This window comes from Eublepharis macularius, chromosome 7 (genome assembly GCF_028583425.1).
Source record: "Eublepharis macularius isolate TG4126 chromosome 7, MPM_Emac_v1.0, whole genome shotgun sequence".
NCBI lineage: Eukaryota > Metazoa > Chordata > Lepidosauria > Squamata > Eublepharidae > Eublepharis > Eublepharis macularius.
Genome location: NC_072796.1, coordinates 123,638,361 through 123,659,943, shown reverse-complemented (window position 1 = coordinate 123,659,943; position 21,583 = coordinate 123,638,361). Strand labels below are relative to the sequence as shown.

The 21,583-nt window shown below is 41.0% G+C and overlaps 1 protein-coding gene across 5 annotated transcripts in view; it reads left to right on the top strand.

Moving 5' to 3' along the window:
• ENPP2 (ectonucleotide pyrophosphatase/phosphodiesterase 2) overlaps positions 1 to 21,583 on the top strand; it is a 103,881-nt gene that overhangs the window by 22,231 nt on the left and 60,067 nt on the right. For all 5 annotated transcript variants that reach the window (XM_054984607.1, XM_054984604.1, XM_054984605.1 and 2 more), the window contains 5 exons: positions 1,144 to 1,269; positions 7,620 to 7,680; positions 13,590 to 13,687; positions 14,978 to 15,057; positions 16,434 to 16,553. In XM_054984607.1, the coding sequence (XP_054840582.1) occupies positions 1,144 to 1,269; positions 7,620 to 7,680; positions 13,590 to 13,687; positions 14,978 to 15,057; positions 16,434 to 16,553 (485 nt within the window). The remainder of the gene's footprint in view (positions 1 to 1,143; positions 1,270 to 7,619; positions 7,681 to 13,589; positions 13,688 to 14,977; positions 15,058 to 16,433; positions 16,554 to 21,583) is intronic.

Genomic DNA, 21,583 nt, shown 5'->3' with positions numbered 1-21,583 from the left:
AAGGATCAAAAATGAAACCATTCATTTTTTAGGGTGGAGAGGGAGGGGCAAAGTGGAGAGCGTGGTTTAATGACAAAAGTTTAGTCACTGAAAAGTGAGTTGGAGTTGGGTGTGAATGGGTGGAACAAATAAAACTGCAGGAAACAAGGGGGAAAGGCGACTCAGTTTAAAAAAAAAGATTTGTGTGAAAGTGGTCCCAAAAGAACCAGGAAAAAATGAAAAAAAAATTAAGGAGAAAATTAAAGGCACAAGAAAATGTGCAGAAATCAGGGGATAAACCACTATGGTGCTAGAACTGATGAAATAACCCTGTGCAGAAAACTCCCAAGAGTTTCTCAAAGTGAACCACTGGATCTTGGCAACCTCTCAACACATTTTCTGATGTAGTTCTCTGAGGTGACCTGGAAGCTAGGTGAGTGCAGGTGATAGCGACTCTATGAGCTCCCACCTTTAAAAGGAGAGAAAAAGTTAATTTTGTCACATTTTCCTGAAATAGAGAGTCCCTAGCTATGTGCTTAAAAATCTGAGTGGACTGTGTTTTCACATTAGGCAGAGATGAGCATGAAAATACTTGCCCATTTGTTTTTACAAAGGATTCACAGACATACACTCCCCCAGGAGTCCCCAGACCCCATGCTGGTAGAAGAGGGGCAATTTTGGCTGAATCTGTCTCCTTGCTGTAGTGCCCGTACTGTCTCCACCTGACCCTACATTGGCTTTTCAGAGGTCAAGGGGCTGTTTGGAGTAATGTGGGTAAGACTGGTTTTCATGAGCTCTTTGTACTCACAGTTTGTAGGTTCCAATCTATTTAAATATAATTGGGTCGATAGTTTTTCCTTCTCGAAAAAAATATTCTTGCAATTATTCTAGAATGGGAAGGTGCTAAGGATCTCTGAGAATTCTGAGCATCTTCGTCTAACCACAATTCTCAACATTCTTTAGGGAAGCAAGAATGTCACATCGGTATCAAAAACAATACTGGTTTACAATGTATCTATAGCTTGTGTCATGGGGTAAAAAAACTTAAAACAGTTTAAAAGTTTTGTCCCTGAATATGTATCAGAAGAAGCCGATGCAACTGTTTTATCTCCAGAGATAGTGTAAAAAATATCTTATATGTTTTTGCTTTTGTGATAATGCTAGCTGGAGGCTGGGAATGTACAAAAGAGCGCTGTGGAGAGGCAAGAAACGAAGATAATGCTTGCCAGTGCTCTGAAGACTGCTTGGCCAGAGGAGACTGCTGTACTAATTTCCAGGTTGTTTGCAAAGGTATCTATTTTTGTTCCTTTCCTACCGTGAAAAGAAATAAGTACAATGGACGATACTACTCTCTACAATGACAGTGTTGGAAAGGGGAAGCGAGTCATCTAATCCATCCTCCTTATCCTAATAAAAATGATGCCAATGTTGGAATATTTCCCCCCAGACTTTTACTCTGCAGCTGCAATCTGTATTAAAGGGCAACTATATGGCGGCTACATCACCATATCCAAGCTAATTTTTAAAATTTTTTGTTAGGGAGAACATTCAGGAAAGAGTTAAATAGCCCCGTGTTCCCCCCTTTGAATTGCAAGACTTATACACTTATTTTTTCAAATTCACCCCCCGCCTTTATAATCAAGGCACTATACCCTAAGGCAAACCTGATACGTGTTTGTCCCATCTTGTCTAAATCTCTGAGGAAGGAATTTCCACAAACTCCCTAGATGGCTTATCAGATTGTCCAATTTTAGTGCTCTGCAGCTTTAAAAAAGAAGAACCTAAATGTAGTCTCAATTTATTCCTTTCTTGGACGCCTGATCAGAAGGTTATTCAGACATTGGAAGTGTGCCACTGTACAGAAATTCCTTCATGCTGGGTCTATTTTTTCCACCTACTGGCTTCAAAGATAAGCCTCCTCTTAAATGTTCCCCTTAAAGTAAAACAGAATTTCTCCGACTGCCTCCCTGTGAATAACCAGTAGCGAGAGATCTTGAATGATGACCTAGGCTGTAGCCCAGAATTACTGTGTATTCAGCTTCAAATAAACCATTGTAAGCATCTTCTTCTTTAGATGCTACTGTTGTCCTGACTTTATTTGAGCTTCTAGCTGATAGCTCCTTTTACTTGCAGATTCTCCCTCTGCCCCGTGGACATCTTTTATTACTCATTGTTCAAATATGTTCCGCATACCTGTGTGTGTGTGCGTGCGTGCGTGCATCGTCAAGTTATAGCCAGCTTGTGCCGAGTCTGGTAGCCCCTGATGGGGTTTTCAAGGGAAGAGATGATCAGAGGTGGTTTACCATTGCCTGCCTTTGTATAGAAACCCTGGCCTTTCTTGGTGGTCTCCCATCCAAATACTGACCAGGGCTAAGTCTGCTTAGCTTGTGAAGTCTGACAAGCCTGGAGCAACCAGGCCTATCTGCTTATAAAACTGGCAGAGCTGAGGATTTTTTTCCATAATTTACAAACTTGGATTTGGTGGTATAACTTAGAAAACATCTCCGAGTGCTGGGCTGAGGCAGAGCAGCATAGCACCACACAGTCTTCAGAATTTTCATTCTTTTCCACCTGTGTTTTATGAATTCCACAGAGATAGCTTCATTAGTCTATGGCTATGAAAACACCTTTGGAAATGGGCTCTAGTACACCAAAGCTTATGCCCAGCTAAAAGTCTGATAATCTTTATGGCAGCACAAGCCTCATATTGTTTTTCTTTTGTAAAGTTCTGTGGCTGATGCTTTCCTCTCACCTTTCTAGTGCCCAAGCTGTTCCCAGAGGACAGGACCCTTTCCTTTTTTAAAATACATATGTGCCTTGTGTTCATGAAAGGTATATAGTTGTGAAAGACTAGGGGTGCTATTTGCCTTTTTTAAGCAGGAAAACTTGAGAACCAGTTTGGTGTAATGGTTAAGAGCAGCGGAACTCTAATCTGGAGAGCCGGGTTTGATTCCCCACTCCTCCACTTGAAGCCAGCTGGGTGACCTTGACTCAGTCACAACTTCTAGGAGCTCTCTCAGCCTCATCCACCTCACAGGGTGCTTTGTTGTGGGGATAATAATAACATACTTTGTAAACCGTTCTGAGTGGATGTTAAGTCATCCTGAAGGATGGTATATAAATTGAATGTCATCATCATCATCATCATCATTATTATTATTATTAAACCCCTGACAAAGCACCCCCCCCCAATTCCCTGCCAGCACTCAAATGAGTGAAGGGAGGAAAAAAGAATGCTGTTGACATCACTTCCCGCTAAAACTGATGTTCAAGGCTTTTTGCATATCTCCGTAGAGATCAGGGAAACCCTAAAGTGTCAGTGTTTTGATAACTTGCTTCAGAGTTTTAGCAGGAAGCAGTATGGACACACTGACATCATTCCCCCCCCCCCCATTGTAGTTTACTGGAGATTCCAGGCACTTCCCTAGCAACCTTATGAAAGAGATTTGTTGGCAAGACTTTAATATTAAAGACCATGAAATTTACAATATGCAAATTACAGTGAAGTCCCAAGCAGAGTTAGCCCCTTCTAAGCCCACTGATTTCAATGAGCTTATAAGGGTACAATGCTATTTAAGATTGCACTGTGAGTTCCTTGGGACCTTGAGGATTGGTATCCAATGACTAAGAGCAGAACCACAAGTGACAAAAGGCACAGATTGGACACTTGTCAGCTTCCCTCAAGTTTTGATGGGAAATGTAGGCAGCTTGGCGGAATGTTGGACAAGTGACAGTTGAAAAGTCCATTGGACAGCAGTCGGAGGGCCAAGCTGCGAGACCAGGATGCCTACGTTTCCCATCAAAACTTGAGGGAAGCTGGCAAGTGTCCAATCTGTGCCTTTTGTCACTTGTGGTTCTGCTGACAGGGCTACAATGAGCACACACTGTACAATGCAAAACCCTTGTTATTATTTGTAGTCCTCCTTTCTCTCTGAGACTCAAGGCACATTACACAGTGTGAGCTGGTAGAGCCAATTTCAAACACATTTTAATAACAAATGTAAGAGGATATATACATGTATAAATGGACTGCTATCCATGCCTCACCAAAGATCCTACTATTTCAAAAGGAAGATTTATCTTTTACTCTTGGATAGCTTTCAGCAATTAGTAAGGCCTGTCAAACAGGACTGCTCTTTGAACAATTCTGCTCATCAGCACATTATTTATATAGGCTCTTTCTTACTTTGCTCCTTCTCATCAAAGTACACAGATACCTTTCTAGGGTTTATTAATTTCCTTTATTGAAATTACACCCTAGCTTCTTATTGAAGCAAGTTATCAAAATATTTATGGTTATTAATATAACTCCTACAAAAACAGAACACAGAAAGGCAATAAAAATTAGGTTTGCTAACATTTCCTAATAAACTAAGTTTTTTAAAAAATCAAAGTTTCTGTGAAATGCATTAAGATTCCCATAGCATACAATGCAAAGATAAAATTCTCACCTAGATCCTCATGAGATTTCTTCCAATCAGAACTCTAACATACTATCTGAATTTGCATGTTTTATAGGTTATCTTATGCAAATTCTTTTCATGTGATAGCACAAACAAACAATGATTGCTTTGATACGTCATTAAACATAACAACAACAACAACAACAAGTGCACTTATATACCACTCTTCTAGACCGATTAGTGCCTCACCCAGAGTGGTGAACAAGTTAGTGTTCATCATTTCTATTGTATAACCTCTTAATTAGCCAAAAATGATGTCATATCCAACTAGCAGGGCTTTTTCCCCCAGCTGGAACGTGGTGGAACGGAGTTCCGGCACCTCTTGAAAATGGTCACATGGCCGGTGGCCCTGCCCCCTGCTCTCTAGACAGAGGGGAGTTTAGATTGCCCTCTGTGCCCTCTGTCTGGAGATCAGGGGGCGGAGCCACCGGCCATGTGACCATTTTCTCCAAGGGTGATTTAAACTTTAAAAAATTCCTCCCTTGTTCCAGCTGACCCAAAGTGACGTCATTGTGTGGTCCTGAGTTCCACCACTGAGTTCCACCACCTCTTTTCCCAGAAAAAAAGCCCTGCCAACTAGCAAAACAAAACTATAAATCTGTGAGAAATGACAGAAAGAGTTAAGTTGGTAGATCACCATTGGTCTATTCTCTGATAGAGGAACATTAATCTAGATGGAGTCCGCTATTTTCAATTAACTGTCAAAGATGAAAAGGACACCTGTTTTGGTTACCTAACATTCTGGAAAAACACACACAGACAGTTTATGCAAAGTTGAGAAGTTCACCCAGAATACTAGTGTATTGCTTTATAGTGCTTAGTATTGCTTACTGCAATGTGCTTTTAATCTATATTACTGCAACACATGCAAATTTGCAAAGATTTGGAACCAGCAAGAATCAAGTTGAGAGTTGAAGAAATGCTGAAACAGCATAAGCAGTTCTTAGACTGACATATAAAACTACATCAGAACTACCCAGTAAGATCATGCTTACAGCAATAGTGGCGAAGTCTACTGACTCTCCCTATCCTTTGAGACCACTTCCTTACAGTACATCTCTTCCTTACAGCATCTCTTTGAGACCACTTCCTTACAGTACAGCCCTGCTATCTGAGTAAGAAAGCTCTCTTGAATAATTCAGTTTTGCATAGTTTGTGGAAAGCCAGAAGAGTGGGAGATTTCCTGCCCTCTTCAGGTAGGCCATTCCATAAAGTAGGGGCTACCACAAAGAATGCATGTCTGGGCTGCTGTTGATTTTACCCATGTGCAGGGTGGCCCCCACAGAAGGCCCTGTTCAGATGAGCAAAGCTGTCATGGTAGAACATAGATGCAGAGGAGTTAGCCATGTTAGTCTGTGGTAGCAAAATCAAAAAGAGTCCAGTAGCACCTTTAAGACTAACCAATTTTATTGTAGCATAAGCTTTCGAGAATCAAGTTCTCTTCGTCAGATGCATGATAGAGAGACTGGTCAAATACAGAAGAGGAGGGAGAGAAGGGGAGGAGAGAGAAGAGACAATTAGGGGGGGGAAGGGGAAGGGAGAGAGGGAGTCCCACAGATATGATGGACCAAGGCCATGAAGAGTTTTGTATGTGATGGTCAAACCCTGGCCTTGAATTGAGCCCAATAGGTAGCAAATGGACTAATTTTTATCAAAATGACTAATGTTTAATAGAGGGTGTATTTTTAATTGAGGGAGGGCTTGAAGGGCTGCCCACTGACTGACTCCCATATGAGCTGAGACATGGGAAAAGAGCTCTCTGACCCTTCCTCGCTCCAGTATGAACATTGATCAAAAGTCTATGCCTCTTAGCTCCCACTCCCCTTGTCTTGGATCGGACATGTTAGCTGCTGACGGGCATAAGAGAAGTGCAGTGCCTATATTGCTAGTTGTGCCGAATGGCGGCGGTGGGGAGGGGGGGTGGATTTTGTCCAATTCCTTCTGTCCATTGAGCCCTCTGGTGCCATGTAGCACTTTGTTTACAAGGGTTTCCTGAACCTCAGCTGAGATTTCAGGTAAGGGGATCTGCTGGTAAAGGGAAAGCAGGGAAGGTCTTCTTGTAGGAGTATCTTCCATTTGTGTAGCCATGATAATAACAATAACATTTGATTTATATATTGCCCTTCAGGACAACTTAATGCCACACTCAGAATGGCTTACAAAGTAGGCTATTATCAAAAAGAGTCCAGTAGCACCTTTAAGACTAACCAATTTTATTATAGCATAAGCTTTCGAGAATCAAGTTCTCTTCGTCAGATGCTATTATTATCCTCACAGCAATCACCCTGTGAAGTGGATGGGGCTGAGAGAGCTGTGACTGACCCAAGGCCACCCAGCTGGCTTCAAGCTGAGGAGTGGGAATCAGACCTGGTTCTCCAGATTAGAGTCCTGCCGCTCTTAAATTAAACTACACCAAACTCTCTCATGGGAGTGTACTAACACTGTCTTTTCTCTGGAGATTTTTAAAGAAGACTGGGTGAGTGTCTGACATATCCAGTTTATAGCCCAGCATAGTCCAAGCTCATCGGAGCTCCAAAACTAAGCAGGGTCGGCCGTGGTTAGTACTTGCATGAGAAACCACCCAACCTGGAGTTGCAATGTGGACAAAGGTAATGCCAAACCACCTCTACTCTTCTCCTCTTGTCTGGAATGCCCTGCGGATGGGGGTTGCCTTGAGTGAGTTGCAACTTGGTGCCATGTTCTTCTTCTACAGTTCAGCTGCAGGAGCAAGCTGGACTAGAACACTCAGTTCTACAATTCTGTAAAGTTCTTGCTCACATCAAATCAGTTCACAGAGAAATGTTTCAAGCCCTTGTTGCTGGTGATCGGGCTAAAGGCAGCTGATGAGAGAAACCATGCATGCATGAAAGGGGTCCCTGCCCTGTCCTAGAGCTGCAGCATCAATTGAAATTGCCCCCTCCCTTCCATGCCTTGGACACTTTGAGAGATCTGATTTGATTACACTTTAAACTTATCCATGATCACTCAACCTATAGAGGAAGAAGGAGGAGTATGGCAGCTCTAATTGTGTGTACTTTTACCTGGGAGTAAATTCCTAGTGATCACAATGGGAGTTGCAAGTAAACGTGCGTAGCTTTGGATTGCATGCCATTAGTTTGGTCATAACTGTATTCCCTAACCACACAAAACACAATATTTTGTATCTTCTTACTTTAGGAGAAACTCACTGGGTTATGGATGATTGTGAGGAAATACGGGCTCCAGAATGCCCACCAGGGTAAGTGCATTTTTATTAGCAGATAACTGATAGACACAGGCTCCTCTGGATTCTGGACTAATAAAGATCTCTTGTGTACTTACAGTAAAGAGTTCAGTAGCACCTTTAAGACTAACCAACTTTATTGTAGCATAAGCTTTCAAGGACCAGAGCTCTCTTCATCAGATGCAAGAGCTGTGATGAAAAGAACTGTGATTCTCGAAAGCTTATGCTACAATAAAGTTGGTTAGTCTTAAAGGTGCTACTGGACTGTTTACTATTTTGCAACTACAGACTAACACGGCTAACTCCTCTGGATTTATGTATTTATAATATTTCTACTTTTCCATCCTCAAAGCAATGCACAATACAATCAAATCCACATTTTACAATGGAAAATTTACAACTCAATGCAACAATTGAGAATCACAATGGGAGGTGTGTGGACTCTGTTAATATTATGGGGTACAGGGCCAGTAGGTGAGATCTGGTACTCATTTACTTGATAAAAGTTTAGTAGCAAGTTCAGTGCTCTCTGAATCTTTCCGGTTCAGTAGACCCTGGATGGCTTTGAAATTGCTTATATATAGGCTTACCGTTTTCCCACCTGTGACAAACTTCCACTCATGCTAGATCAATTGAGCAGCAAGAGAAAAAAAGGGGGGGCATTTTAGGAACTTTCCATAATCTCTGTGGTCTTTACTATAGAGATTAGGGCAATTCCTAGAGCATCGTGAGTCTGTGATGTCAAGTCCAGGTGCTATACTACATCCCTAGGCTCTGCCACCCCAAATTCCTGGGATTTCAGGCACAGGAGTGGCAGCCCCACTTGTGTAGGATTTATCTGCTACCATAGAGTAATCCAGCAGAAGAATGTAAAATATAAAATATGAAAATAAATGCAATAGAGTTTTATGACATCTTACAGAGGAGTTATCCAAATATATGACAACTGGAGATCTTTAAAAACTATTTATACCAAGAGTACTAGGGTGGTTGCCAGATCCCCAGAAACCTAAATCCTACCTACTAAATGGAACATGTAATTGAGGTGTTAGCACCTGCCAAATCTAGTTTACATGCCAGTAGTTACCATAAGCAGCCATGCATGAAAGACTTAAGCCATCATGCATGGCAGCCAGCTGACAGCTTTAATATTTTAGCCTGCCACCATGAAGATATGAACCTGAAATTTCAGTCTTGGGGCCAAAGCCTGATACCTGGAAAATTCAGTTAAATGACATCATAAGCTTGAATATGGCTTATCCAATGCTTAAAAATGAAGAATTTGTTTTTCAGTACCATTCTTCATAAGCTTTCTGTCATTCAGTTGTCTGGATCATTTTTTTTTAAGTGACTGAAAAATAAATACACATGAACAAAACTTTCATATTACATTAGTGAACAAGTAGACTGTTCCAGTGGACTCCATGGAAATAAATGTGTGTGCGCACGAGAGATGAATCATTGTCACTTCTGATTTATGGGGATCCTATGAATGAATGAATGACCTCCAAAATATCCTGTCATTGACATCCTTACTCCGGTCTTGCAAACTGAAGGCTGTGGCTTTCTTTGTTGAGTCAGTCTCAACATTTTATGCTGGGTCTTCCTCTTTTCCTACTGCCTTCAATTTTTCCTAGCATTATTGTCTTTGTGGAAATAAATACAACTTTCAAATAGTTGCTTCCCTTTACATTGATTGGTTGATTGTCTGCCTTTCTCACTGAGACTCAAGGGGGATTATACAGTGTGAGTCAGTACAGTCAATTTCAAGGTCATTTAAATAAACAATGCAAATTTGCAAAGATTTAAAACCAGAAGGAATCCAATAGAGAGCTGAAGAAATGCTGAAACAGAGCATGAGCCGTTCTTAGATGGCCATACTAAACAAACTAGGAACTACCCAATTGTATCATACTTAAAGCAATAGTAGTAAAATCTATAGTCTATAATACTTAACAGCAATAGTAGTAGAGTCTAGTTATTCCTTATCCCTTTATTGATGCATCTCTTTGAGACCGTTTCCTTATATTACAGTCTTTGTATCCATGTAAAAAACTCTGTTGAATAATTCAGTTTTTGCATTGTTTACGGAAAGCCCTGAGAGTAAGAGCTTTCCTGGCCTCTTCAGGAAGATCATTTCATAAAGTGGGGGGTTATCACAGAGAACGCACATGTACAGGGAACTGTTGATTTTGCCCATGTACAAGGTGGCACCTGTGGAAGACCCTGTTCAGATGAGCAAAAGTGACATCATGGCACCTAGGGAGAGAGGTGGTCCTGTAGGCCTGATGGACCAAGACCGTGAAGCAAGTACATTGAATGTCATGGCCAGTACATTGAATTGAGCCTGATAACTAATAGGTAGCCAATGGAGTGACTGCAGAATGAGAGTAATATTCATGCTCCTCCCACCTCTAGATAATAGCCAAGCTGCAGCATTCTGCACCAACTGGAGTCTCCAGATTAGCTTAGAGGGAAGACCTATGTACAGTGCATTACAGTAGTCAAGTCTCGATGTTACCATGGCATTGATCCAGATGGCCAGACTGGCCATGTAGGGGGCCATCTTTCAGACTAGACTGAGTTTGTGGAAAGGATTTTTTGCTGCTACCTTAACTTGATTCATCACGCTTTCAAAATAATGGAATGCTGTTTCCAAGTAAGGCAGGTAGAAACTGATACCACTGTTGGTGAATATGCACCAAATGCTACATACAGATGCCTGGAGGCACAGAGAAATCTATACCTGCTAGACATATATAGATGGTGGATATGCTAGTGGCTCACTTTTTACTTGGGCAGAGGGGATCCCAGCAAATATGTATTAGCTTCCCACCAATCCACCCACTTTATATCCAATTTACAGCGCAATCCTGTGCCTGCCTACTCAGACGTAAATCCCACAATGTTCATTGGTGAGTAGTCCCAGGCCAAGTGTTTGTAGGATTACACCTTTGGTCTTCTGGAATATATATCCAATATAATGTTTTAAGGACTTTTATTGTTGTCTTGACCTTTATTCACTCATGCCCTACATTGGCCTATCATAGCTGAGGTAATTTAAAACATGTTTACAAATAAGCCTTCCATGTCTGTGTGAGCTGAAGTTTCAGGATTTTGCAGGGTGAGGGTTGTGTTGGCAAAAACCAGAAATGATATCATGATGTGAAGGAGCTTGCAAAGACTCTGTGGTCAAATTGTGCTGTGATACAGCAGGAAGAGCTGCAATTCCTACCTGTTGCTGACTAAAACCATACACTCTTAACAAATACAACACATATAAAGAGTAGGGTTGCCGGCTCTAGATTGGGAAATTCCTGGAGTTTTGGGGGCTGGAGCCTAGGGAGGGTGTGGTTTGGGGAGGGAAGGGACCTCAGCACGGTTTAATGCCATAGAGTCCACCTTCCAGAGCAGCCGTTTTCTTCAGGGGAACTGACCTCTATGGCCTGGAGATCAGTTATAATTTTGGGGGATCTCCAGCCACCACTTGGAGACTGGCAACCCTAATAAAGACTGGAATGTCACCAGCCAATCTTCAGTTTCATCTTTCCTAACCACACTTAATTCTGTGTGTGAGTTTTTAAGTAGTTCTGCATATCCTCAAACAGTCCATATTTGCCAGGAACAATCCTAATTATCTGGAAGCTCTCTTTTGAAAATTACTGTCCCTATTTTTCCTTTTGGGAAAATACTTGTTTGTTTGTTTTTAAACACTTATCTGTGAGTTCTTCATGTTTCGGGCCCTTTTCTCACCTTTTCAGAATGTAAATCTCTGAAGGAGGTTGGGAGTGAATGCATCTTAGCATACAAGCTTGTAGTTGTGCATGCAAATACATTCATATGGAAGCAAAATGATTGCCAGAGATTAGGGCCATTTCCACATGTGCTTAAAGGGACGGCCCACTCACTGAATGCTGGCGACTTTTCCCTTTGACTCCAGATGCCTCCATTTTCAAAATGGTTGCAGGCTGTTTGGCTTCCCGCGTTATCAGAAAAGGTGCCGATAAAAGGAAGTGTGTGGAAATGGCCTAGATCCATGAGAGAAAATGGCAATTTGACGGAGTGCCTGATACATGATATATATACTTCATTTATATCTTTCTCCCCAGTTGGGATCCAATGTGGCTTACGTTGTTCTCCTCTCCTCCATTTTCTCCTCACAATAACACTGTGCAGTAGGTTAAGCTGAGAGTGTGTAACTGGGCCAACGTCACCCAGCCGGCTTCCAGAGTAGGGATTCAAACCTGGGTCTGCCAGATCCTAGAACAACACATTAACCACCACGCCACACTGGCTCCTATGAAGAGGGTTCCTCCCCTTATAATGGAAAGGATAGAAGAGAATTTTTTTAAAAAAAACATTCATTATTTATTTATTGTTTCTTTCAAAACCGGAATAACTCTTATCACTTGGAGTCCCCTCCAATCTCACTCAAAGAAAGTCATACATGTTTGATCGTCAGGGAAACTAGTAGGAATAACAGTCATCATGGCCTACAAATACTTCATCCTGGCTGCTCACTTTTATTTTCCTGTCCCCTTCCCTGCCCCTCAGCTTTGTTGGATGTACGCACTCTGCACCCTAGGGTTGCCAGGCCAAGCAGGGAAATGGGAGGAAGGGAGTGATGTTGATTGTGTTGCAATGTAACTTCCAGGGAAAACCCAGGTTTGACATAAGGTAGCTCTAGGAATTGCTAGGAACTCTGACCATCAGTGGAGGGCAAACAAGGCTGCCAGAAGGAGGCCTCATGTCATAGTGGAAGTCCTGGCAGCTGTAGCAGATCCCCCAAACCAGAACCAAAACTATTTTAAAATAGCCAGCTCCCCCACGAGTATGGTAGCCTGCTCCAAGTTGGGAAATTTCTGGAGATTTGGGGTGAAGTGAGGTTGGAGTTTGGGGAAGAGAGGGACCTCAGTGGGTTATAATGCCATAGAGTCCACCCTCCGAAGCAACCATTTTCTCCAGAGGAACTGGTCTCTGTCATCTGGAAGTCAAATGCAATTCTGTGTTCCACTTTGAGGTTGGCAAGTGACAACTCTACCTTTGAGGATCAGTGCTTGCATTTAAAAAGAAAAAAGGTCAGTTTACCAAAGCACTGGGTTTCAAAGCTATGGAAGGCTACTACAGAGTAACTGAATACAGTATGTAGCAGCATCATGAGGAGTATGTAATAAGATGGAGAAGTGCCTCAAGCAGTGATCCTAGGGGTGTCAAAAGCAATAACAGAAGAGTGCTTCTTTTCATTTTTAAAAAATTGGAGCCTAATACATCTTTCAGCCTGTATTCTCCATTAGCTTTTAGTTGAATGCTTGTTTTAAAATGATCTCAGAGTTAAATTAAATAAGGTGCTGGAAGATTATGAAACCGATTTCCAGTGGATTTTTTATTTCTTAAATAGCAGTTTGGGGACAGTTACATATTGGGATTGTGGAAAATGTTAATCCTGTGTCATTTTCCAGACCTCAGCCTGCTGCCTGCTCCTTTGTGGTAAATCTGTGGGCAGCCTCTATGCTTCTCCCAATGAGGCAAAAAAACTCAGTTTTGGCAGGATCCTGTCACAATTTTTTCTAATACTAGGTTTCATATCCGTTATTTGAAATCATATTTATAAATGTGTGTAGGATAGAATCATGAAACTGTTACAGATTGTCACAGGATGAACTTGTGAGATATGGTAGGCTGAGAGTGACTGCCGCAAGTTCATTCACTGAAGTGATTTTGTGGCTGACTGGAGATTTGAACCTGACAGTAACCACCGTGCCATATTGTCTGTATGTCCCTATCAGCCATGCTAAGTTTTCTTATGGATGAAATTGCCCAGGAACCCTCCAAGAACCTGTATGGCTTTATTCTCCCAGTTGCTCCCTGTTTTTTGCTGTGTTGTTCTGCCTATAGTTCATGAATATATTTTTATTATACTTCAGTTTCCTTCGACCTCCTTTGATAATCTTCTCTGTCGATGGCTTCCGAGCTTCCTATATGAAGAAAGGTGATAAAGTGATGCGCAACATTGAAAAACTAAGTAAGCATTAATCTATCTCTTGCTTTCCTACATTGCTTTTGCTGTTTATGTAGCATTGTGGACATATGTCTCTGGTATAGTTTTGTAAAGCATCTATATCAGTTTAACTATCATGGCTTCCTGCAAATAATTCTAGGAAATCATAGCTTGGTGAGAGTGCTAACAATTACCTATTAAAAGTACGCTTTTTCCTCATAAATTTCCAAGGAAATTTGAGCAGAGAAAATGCATGTTAAATCTTTAGTGTAGATATGCATAGTAGCCCTTTGGGAACAACATATTCCTGGCTCTGTGCATACGGAATGAACACACTATATGTGATCTTCTCAGTATGTGTGATTGTCATTTCGTTTTGAAAGGAGCAACCTCTTTGGTACATTCTGAAAGGGCCACCTCCTTGGTACATGCATACCAGAACCTAGATTAATCCGGAGACTAATGCAGGTGTTCTGAAGCTGGAGTATATGCATTGCATCTTTCGAAAGATGCAATGCATCTTGGGAGGATTGCACTTTTGTTCCATGCACATGGCGAAACGTAACAACTGGACAGGCCTAGTAAATTGCAGAGAAGAGGACCGCCCCCCCCCCCGGGCAATGTTTAGTCTGCTCACCCAGTGCTGCTGCTTATGCTATTCAGTGCTGTGTTTTCTTCTTAGCTTTCAATGGGCTCTATCTTGATAGGACAAAACAGATACAATATCAGTGGTCTACATTTATGGCTTTGAGGAATCTATGGCATTTTTGTTTGCTGAGTGAGAGGTACAAATCGGCAAGCTTATACCTTTTTATTGGTATAAGCTTCTCTCAGGGGGTGCGTGTTTCTCTCTAAAAATGTTGCATGCTTTCTTGTTATAAAATAAACCTGTCTAGTGAAACATCACTTTAAGTATCTTGTGCAGCTCAATAAAATTACATCTTTGTTATTTTCTGAATGGTTAACACTAGTAATAGAATGTGCAATTTGTAGGTTGTTCAGAAAGCCAATAAAAATTCCCCAGTGAGGCAGATGCACAATTAAATATCTGTTTAAATTTATCGTTTTATTAGTCTCCAAATATAGAATTACAAATTTGAAAAAGATGATGCATACAGAGGAAACACACTGCCTAGTTCTATTTGACACAGTTTAAATTCTAAATATATATAGTCTTCAGCAGTTAGATTTTGTCTTAAGTGAGCTTGATCTAGGAGTACAATGTGTGTTTAAATGACGTTTAACCCTTGCACTTTTTGAGTTTACTTTTGTTTAGTCTACTTTATAATATATTATCCTATATATTGTTTTCAGGATCCTGTGGAACACATGCTCCATATATGAGACCTGTCTACCCTACAAAAACCTTCCCTAACTTGTATACTCTGGCAACTGTAAGTTGCTTTTGTTTACTTTATGAGTACATGAAATTGCTCTTATCTTCCTGTAAATTATGAAATGAGGAGGAGGGAGAAAGGAAAACCTCTGGATGTAAACCGGCAAATGGTCTTGTTGCCTTCCTTTGAATGTGGGATGAGAAATGTCACCTAGTCAAAGGGTTAATTTTTGCACATACCTGTACCATGCCAAAGTTCACAGTTGCTATGGGAAGCACACATGCCAAAAACTGTGGAGTGGTACAGTTGTGTATTAATTCCACCCTGGTCTTGGTTGGTAGAAATTGGCACTACCCAGTTTTTATAGAGGTAGAAAGTTTTCTGCAGCCCCACGGCCTTACCCACACAGTTTTATTAGACTTTGTCTAATCAAGTAACTAATCGCAGCATGTTCTCTTCTGCTGTCTGCGATTAACTCTCAAGGTGACACCACAAAGAATGTCTTCGCTGGATTGTTGTGTATACATGCCTGTTTTATGAAGAACACATGTCTGTTTTATGTGCATGAGTATTAGGCACCCCCTGCCAATCACAACTATGCAGCATATATGTTCACTGTAAAATATTTGCTCTTCACATGTGATTATGTACATCTGTATAGGGCCGATTCCAGACGACTAACCTTAAGCCGTTTCATGCCGCCCTCTTCCAGATCGCGACGGGGAAAATGCGAAATATCGCGTTTCCTCGTGCGAGTTTTGCGCGATGTCGCGCAAAACTCGCGCGAGGAAACGCGATATTTCGCATTTTCCCCGTCGCGATCCGGAAGAGGGCGGCATGAAACGGCTTAAGGTTAGTCGTCTGGAATCGGCCTAGGTAAAATGTTCTCACACATAAAGTGATTGTCACTTTTCAGTTGGGGGATGGGACATTTATCTGATGTTCTTTTAGCAGTCACTTGCGTTATTTGGATAGTTGCGCTGCAAGACAGGAAAAATGTGCCCAAAAGATTGATACGTCTATTAATGTTTAAACCACTATGTATACATCTATAAATGTTTAAACCATGATTTAAGATGCCACAAGATTATCTATAAATTGTCATGAAGATGTAGAGTTAAACAGTATTGGTAGGGGAAGGAGATCTAATATTTATTTTGGATTTTACTTTATAAAGTATTTTATAAAATGAATTTTAGTATCTGAGAAAAAATCCGCCTTGCTATATGATCAGCTGAAGCCATTATATCCTTTTCTTTAAAGCTTGTAATTTTTGTATTTAAGTCATGTTGCCTAGTTAATAATCTTCTTTATTACGTAACAGTTTCAACACTTAATTTTTCTTTTATTACAGCACTTATACTATTAAAAAGTCAGTGAAATATGCAATGCGTAAAGGGTTTCACTAATTTTAATTTTGCTTTTGTACAAAGGGACTCTATCCGGAATCACATGGAATCATTGGCAATTCAATGTATGACCCTGTTTTTGATGCAACCTTTAGTCTCCGAGGCCGAGAGAAATTCAATCACAGATGGTGGGGGGGTCAACCTGTAAGTTTCAAGACTTATTTATTTATTTTGGAAATGTGGCCATAAATTATATTTCTGTGACTGCATACAAAACTGGTCCTCAGGCTTCTCTGCTGTTACTTGACTACTAGTGCAATCCAAGAAGAGTTACTCCAGTCTAAGCCCATTGAGTAACTCTTCTTAGGATTGCACTGTTAATGTAATAAAGCCAAAATTGGCTGAGAGTAGGGCTGTAATCCTAAGCACACTTTCCTGGAAGTAAGCCCCATTAAATAAAATGGGACTTACTGAGTAGACCTTCTTAGGATACCTTCCTTAAGGAGGCAATCCTTAGGTTAAAAAGACTCATTGGATTCAACGGGGTTACTCAGTGATTTCATTTGGAATTAAGCTAGTAACTAGCTCGAGCCATTCTAATAACCCAACTTTGCTGGGCTAGCACTACTGTATTTAGTGGGTTTTATAAAAACATTGATTTTGAAGAAAAGTGTAGGGGGATTTAAACTTTTCCTGACTGTGCTTCCTAGTTTTTTAAAAAAATACTTTTAAATAACTGGGATTCAACTTGTGTGTATGGACACCTAATGTGTCAAATGAGGGAAAGAAAGCTAAATAAAGAGCATCCTGTGTCATAAGCTTTTCTGAGCCTGCTTCATTGGTTGTGTGAAGTATATATATACAACGTGTCTGTGTGTGTGTGTGTGTGTGTGTGTAAAGTGCTGACAAGTCGTAGCGGACTTATGAAGGTTTTCAAAGCAACAGAAGATTTGCCATTGCCTGCCTCTGCACAGCAACTCTGGACTTTCTTGGTGGTTTCCCATCCATGTACTAACCAGGGCCAACTCAGAGCAGAACCACAAGTGACAAAAGGCACAGATTGGACACTTGCCAGCTTCCCTCAAGTTTTGATGGGAAATGTAGGCAGCTTGGCGGAATGTTGGACAAGTGACCGTTGAAAAGTCCATTGGACAGCAGTCAGAGAGCAAAGCTGCGAGACCAGGATGCCTACATTTGCCGCCAAAACATGAGGGAAGCTGACAAGTGTCCAATCTGTGCCTTTTGTCACTTGTGGTTCTGCTCTTAGCTTCCAAGATGCGACAACATGAGGCTAACCTGGGCCATCCAGGTTGGGGGTACAATGCTTATTAACAAGCAAATGATATATGGTGGACAGAAACAGAAACTTGTTACACAAAAAGGGAGGCCATTAAGCCCAGTATACCAGGGACATAGGTGAGTTGTGTCGCATTGCAGAACTGCCAAAAAGATCCCGTCGAGAGTAAACTATCCTGTCAGAGTTGTTGTTTTTAAATCCTCCTTTTCAAGATGTAATCTTTTCTTATTTTAATGTTTAATAATATAATCTCAACAGACGGACTGAAGGATTAGATTAAAATGCTGTGTAGCCATGCCAAGAGTGTTGTGGGTCAATAGCTTTTTGAAGAATATAACATAACACCAGGGAGGTATCCATGTGACCATGGCCTTACCAGTAGTTATAGAAAGGGGGAGTGAAAACATGGCAACGTGTTTTTTTTAAACTTTCAAAAGTGAAAGCCTATTTAAAGGGTCTGCCGACCATGAAAGATTAGTGTACTGTTCTTGTCATCACAATGTCCAACAAAGAACATAGTGTTTCTGTTTAAACAAGCGATGCATTTTTTTGCTGGACAGAAGTGGCACAGAGCTCCCATTAACATGTTGGCTGAAGGGCCAGCTATTTGCCAGGCCTGCGGTAAAGACTTGATATTGCCCCATAGTTCCTTTTCTAGCTAGAAACAGCAAGAGGCTTAGCAGTCTGATTTTTTAAAATAATCATAATCATAATCATAATCATATACCATTTTCACACTGTCTATAAATAGCGCAAGACTCACGGAAGGCTGCTGGCTTTCTTGCGCAATTTTTGACGCCATCTGTTTACAAAACACCACAAACAGTGATTTATGGCGTTTTGTAATTGGATGGTGTTAAAAATTGCGCGAGGAAGCCGGCAGCCTTCCATGAGTCTCGCGCTATTTATAGACAGTGTGAAAACAGCCATCATCATAATCATAATCATGATCATAATCATAAGCATAATCATGACTGCACTTATATACCACTTTTCTAGACAGATTAGTGCCCCACCAAAAGCGGTGAACAAGTTAGTGTTATTATTATCCCCACCATACTGCTGGGGAGCTGGGGCTGAGAGGAGTGGCTTACCCAAGGCCACCTACTGAGCTCCTGGCAGTAGTGGGATATGCAGGCAATGAAATTAAAGTGGCTGGTTATGATGATGTCAATTGTGTACTGCTTGTGGAAGAAAAGTGGATTGGAAGTAGGTTTCTGCCTAAATTTCCTTCAAATAGTTGTTTCTTGTTTGCAAGGGATGCTCATGTATGTTTGGACCCCGTATGTATGTGGCACGCAGGTGGCAGCAGTAACTAGACTTGGTTCCCTGGAATTTATCCTGTAAGACTTGTGAGCTCCATACACTTAAGCTACTAGGAAATAATATTTAATTTCTAGATGCTGCAAATTTTAGCCACATCACCAGGGTCAAAATTTCTGTGCATTTGTTTATTAAACCTATCGCCCCTGCCCCAGTCTTTACCCTCTAACTAAAAGCATTTGTATGGCAGTTATAGATACCATGGAGTTCAATTTAGTCAAAACAGATAAAACACAAATCTCTGTCAAGGCTCATCCTATCAACCTCACTCAACTTGCCAAAAGCCAGCTTGTGTAAGACAGGCTAGCATTGAGTCCAAAGGATGCTCAGGCTTTGATACACCTTAAGCCAAAGGGGATTGCATAGTTGTGAGGCAACCATTGAGAAACACCTCTTGCAGTTCGTGCTATCCCTGACAAATAGAAGGCCTTCTCAGAAAACCTTGGTTGCAAAGGAACACAGGCTGTTATTGGCAGGGCTTTTTTTCTGGGAAAAGAGGTGGTGGAACTCAGTGGTGGAAGGACCGCACAATGATGTCACTTTGAGTCACCTGGAACAAAGGGGGAGTTTTTTAAAGTTTAAATCGCCCTCGGAGAAAATGGTCATATGGCCAGTGGCCCTGCCCCCTGATCTCCAGACAGAGGGGAGTTTAGATTGCCTTCCATGCCACTGCGCGGAGGGCAATCTAAACTCCCCTCTGTCTGGAGATCAGGGGGCGGGGCCACCGGCCATGTGACCATTTTCAAGAGGTTCTGGAACTCCGTTCCACCGCGTTCCCGCTGAAAAAAAGCCCTGGTTATTGGCCTCAAGCAGTTTAAAACTTTGTAAGTCAGAACGAGTGATTTCAGTTGAGACTTGAAAATAACAGAGGGTAAGCATAGATTCTGGCTCAATCACAGAATATTTTCCTAGCAGTTGAGCCCCAAAACTGCTCATCTTTCATCAGCGGAATGGATTGAGGCAGTAGGGCATGTTGTTTTGGGGGTTGAAAATTAATTTTCACAAATGTCTCAGTGAGGGGGTTTAAAAATACGGTCTTGAGTGTCAGGAATTCAAATCTACAATTTTTTTTATTGGACAACATTTAGCTTGGTAAATCTATGTTTGATTAAAACACACACGCTCAGCTCTCAGAAAAAGAGAATGAAATCATGCCATCAAGTCAAAGCTGGCTTATGGCAACCCCTTATGGGGTTTTCTTTTCTTTCTTCTTCTTTTTTTTAATAAATTTTTTATTAGTGAGTGGTAAAACAAAGAAAATTTGCAAATTTGACACAAATAATCCCATTTTACCCCTTGCTCTATCCCCCACCCTTTCCCTCCCCCCCTCCCTATTGACTTCCAACAGCTTTCCAACCCCTAACCCTTCTTATTACTTAAATCTATTTCATTTATATTTCCCTACCAACTTTAATTCATAATATCTCTTATTCTAAGCACATTCTTATTTTTTACATAACCTCTATCAAACCCACTATCAATATGGTATATCTCAACTCAATATAACATACTAATATAATATAATATAATATAATATAATATAATATAATATAATATAATATAATATAATATAATATAATATAATATAATATAATATAATATAATATATAGCAGGAATCGCCCTATCTCTTACTTTAAACTCATTCTATTTCTATTCTTTTAAACATATACTCCATCAAATACACTATCAATATAGTATGTATCACAATAATATATTATATATATGTTGTATGCTATACCACCAATGTAGCATAGCACACATCACCACACAACACAACCCCCCCTGCAGGGTTTTCAAGGCAAGAGACTAACAGAGGTGGTTTGCCATTGCCTGCCTCTGCAACCTTGGTCTTCATTGGAGGTCTCCCACACAATCACTAACCAAGACCAACCCTGCTTAGCTTCGGAAATCTGACGAATTCAGGCTCTCCTGGGCTATCCAGGTCAGGGCACTCTCAGAAAACAACATATTTTAGCTTCTGGAAAAGTCAGGTAATGCTATAAACGTTTTTTCTCTGCACAAAACCTATCCTTTCACACATAAAACGTATCCTTGTAATCATAAAACAACATGACAAAGTAATGATATCAGTTAAAAAATATTCAAACAACCAGTTTCATCAAGTCTTGCTTTGATTTGTTCTTGGACATCAGCTGCCAATTCGCTTCTTGGCCTCTAATATAGCCCTCACGTTTCTCATGTGTGTACACCTTGCCTGCTGCCTCTGTGACTTGATTCACACACCTGTCTATAGACTGACCATGACAGGGCCACTGTGGAGCTTGCATGGGCTCATTGATGAACTTCTTTACTTCTGCTGTCGTCAGTTTACATGTTACATGTTCATATACCCCTGTCAGATCAGTCCATCATTTCCAACAGGGAAGAAGCACTGGGATTGATGGAAGATGTCTTCCTGGGATGTACAGAAAGATCTCCCAGTATGTCATCATCTCCACCCCTCAAGTCAACAACCTTTTGCACACCTGCTTTCCTCACTGTTATTGGAGCACAAGAGCGTCTGGATTATCATTTCGCTGAAAGCATAGCATGCTGAGCATTGGATGGTTGGCAAAACAGCATCCACGACAGCCTTCTTTTTCAGCTTAAGTA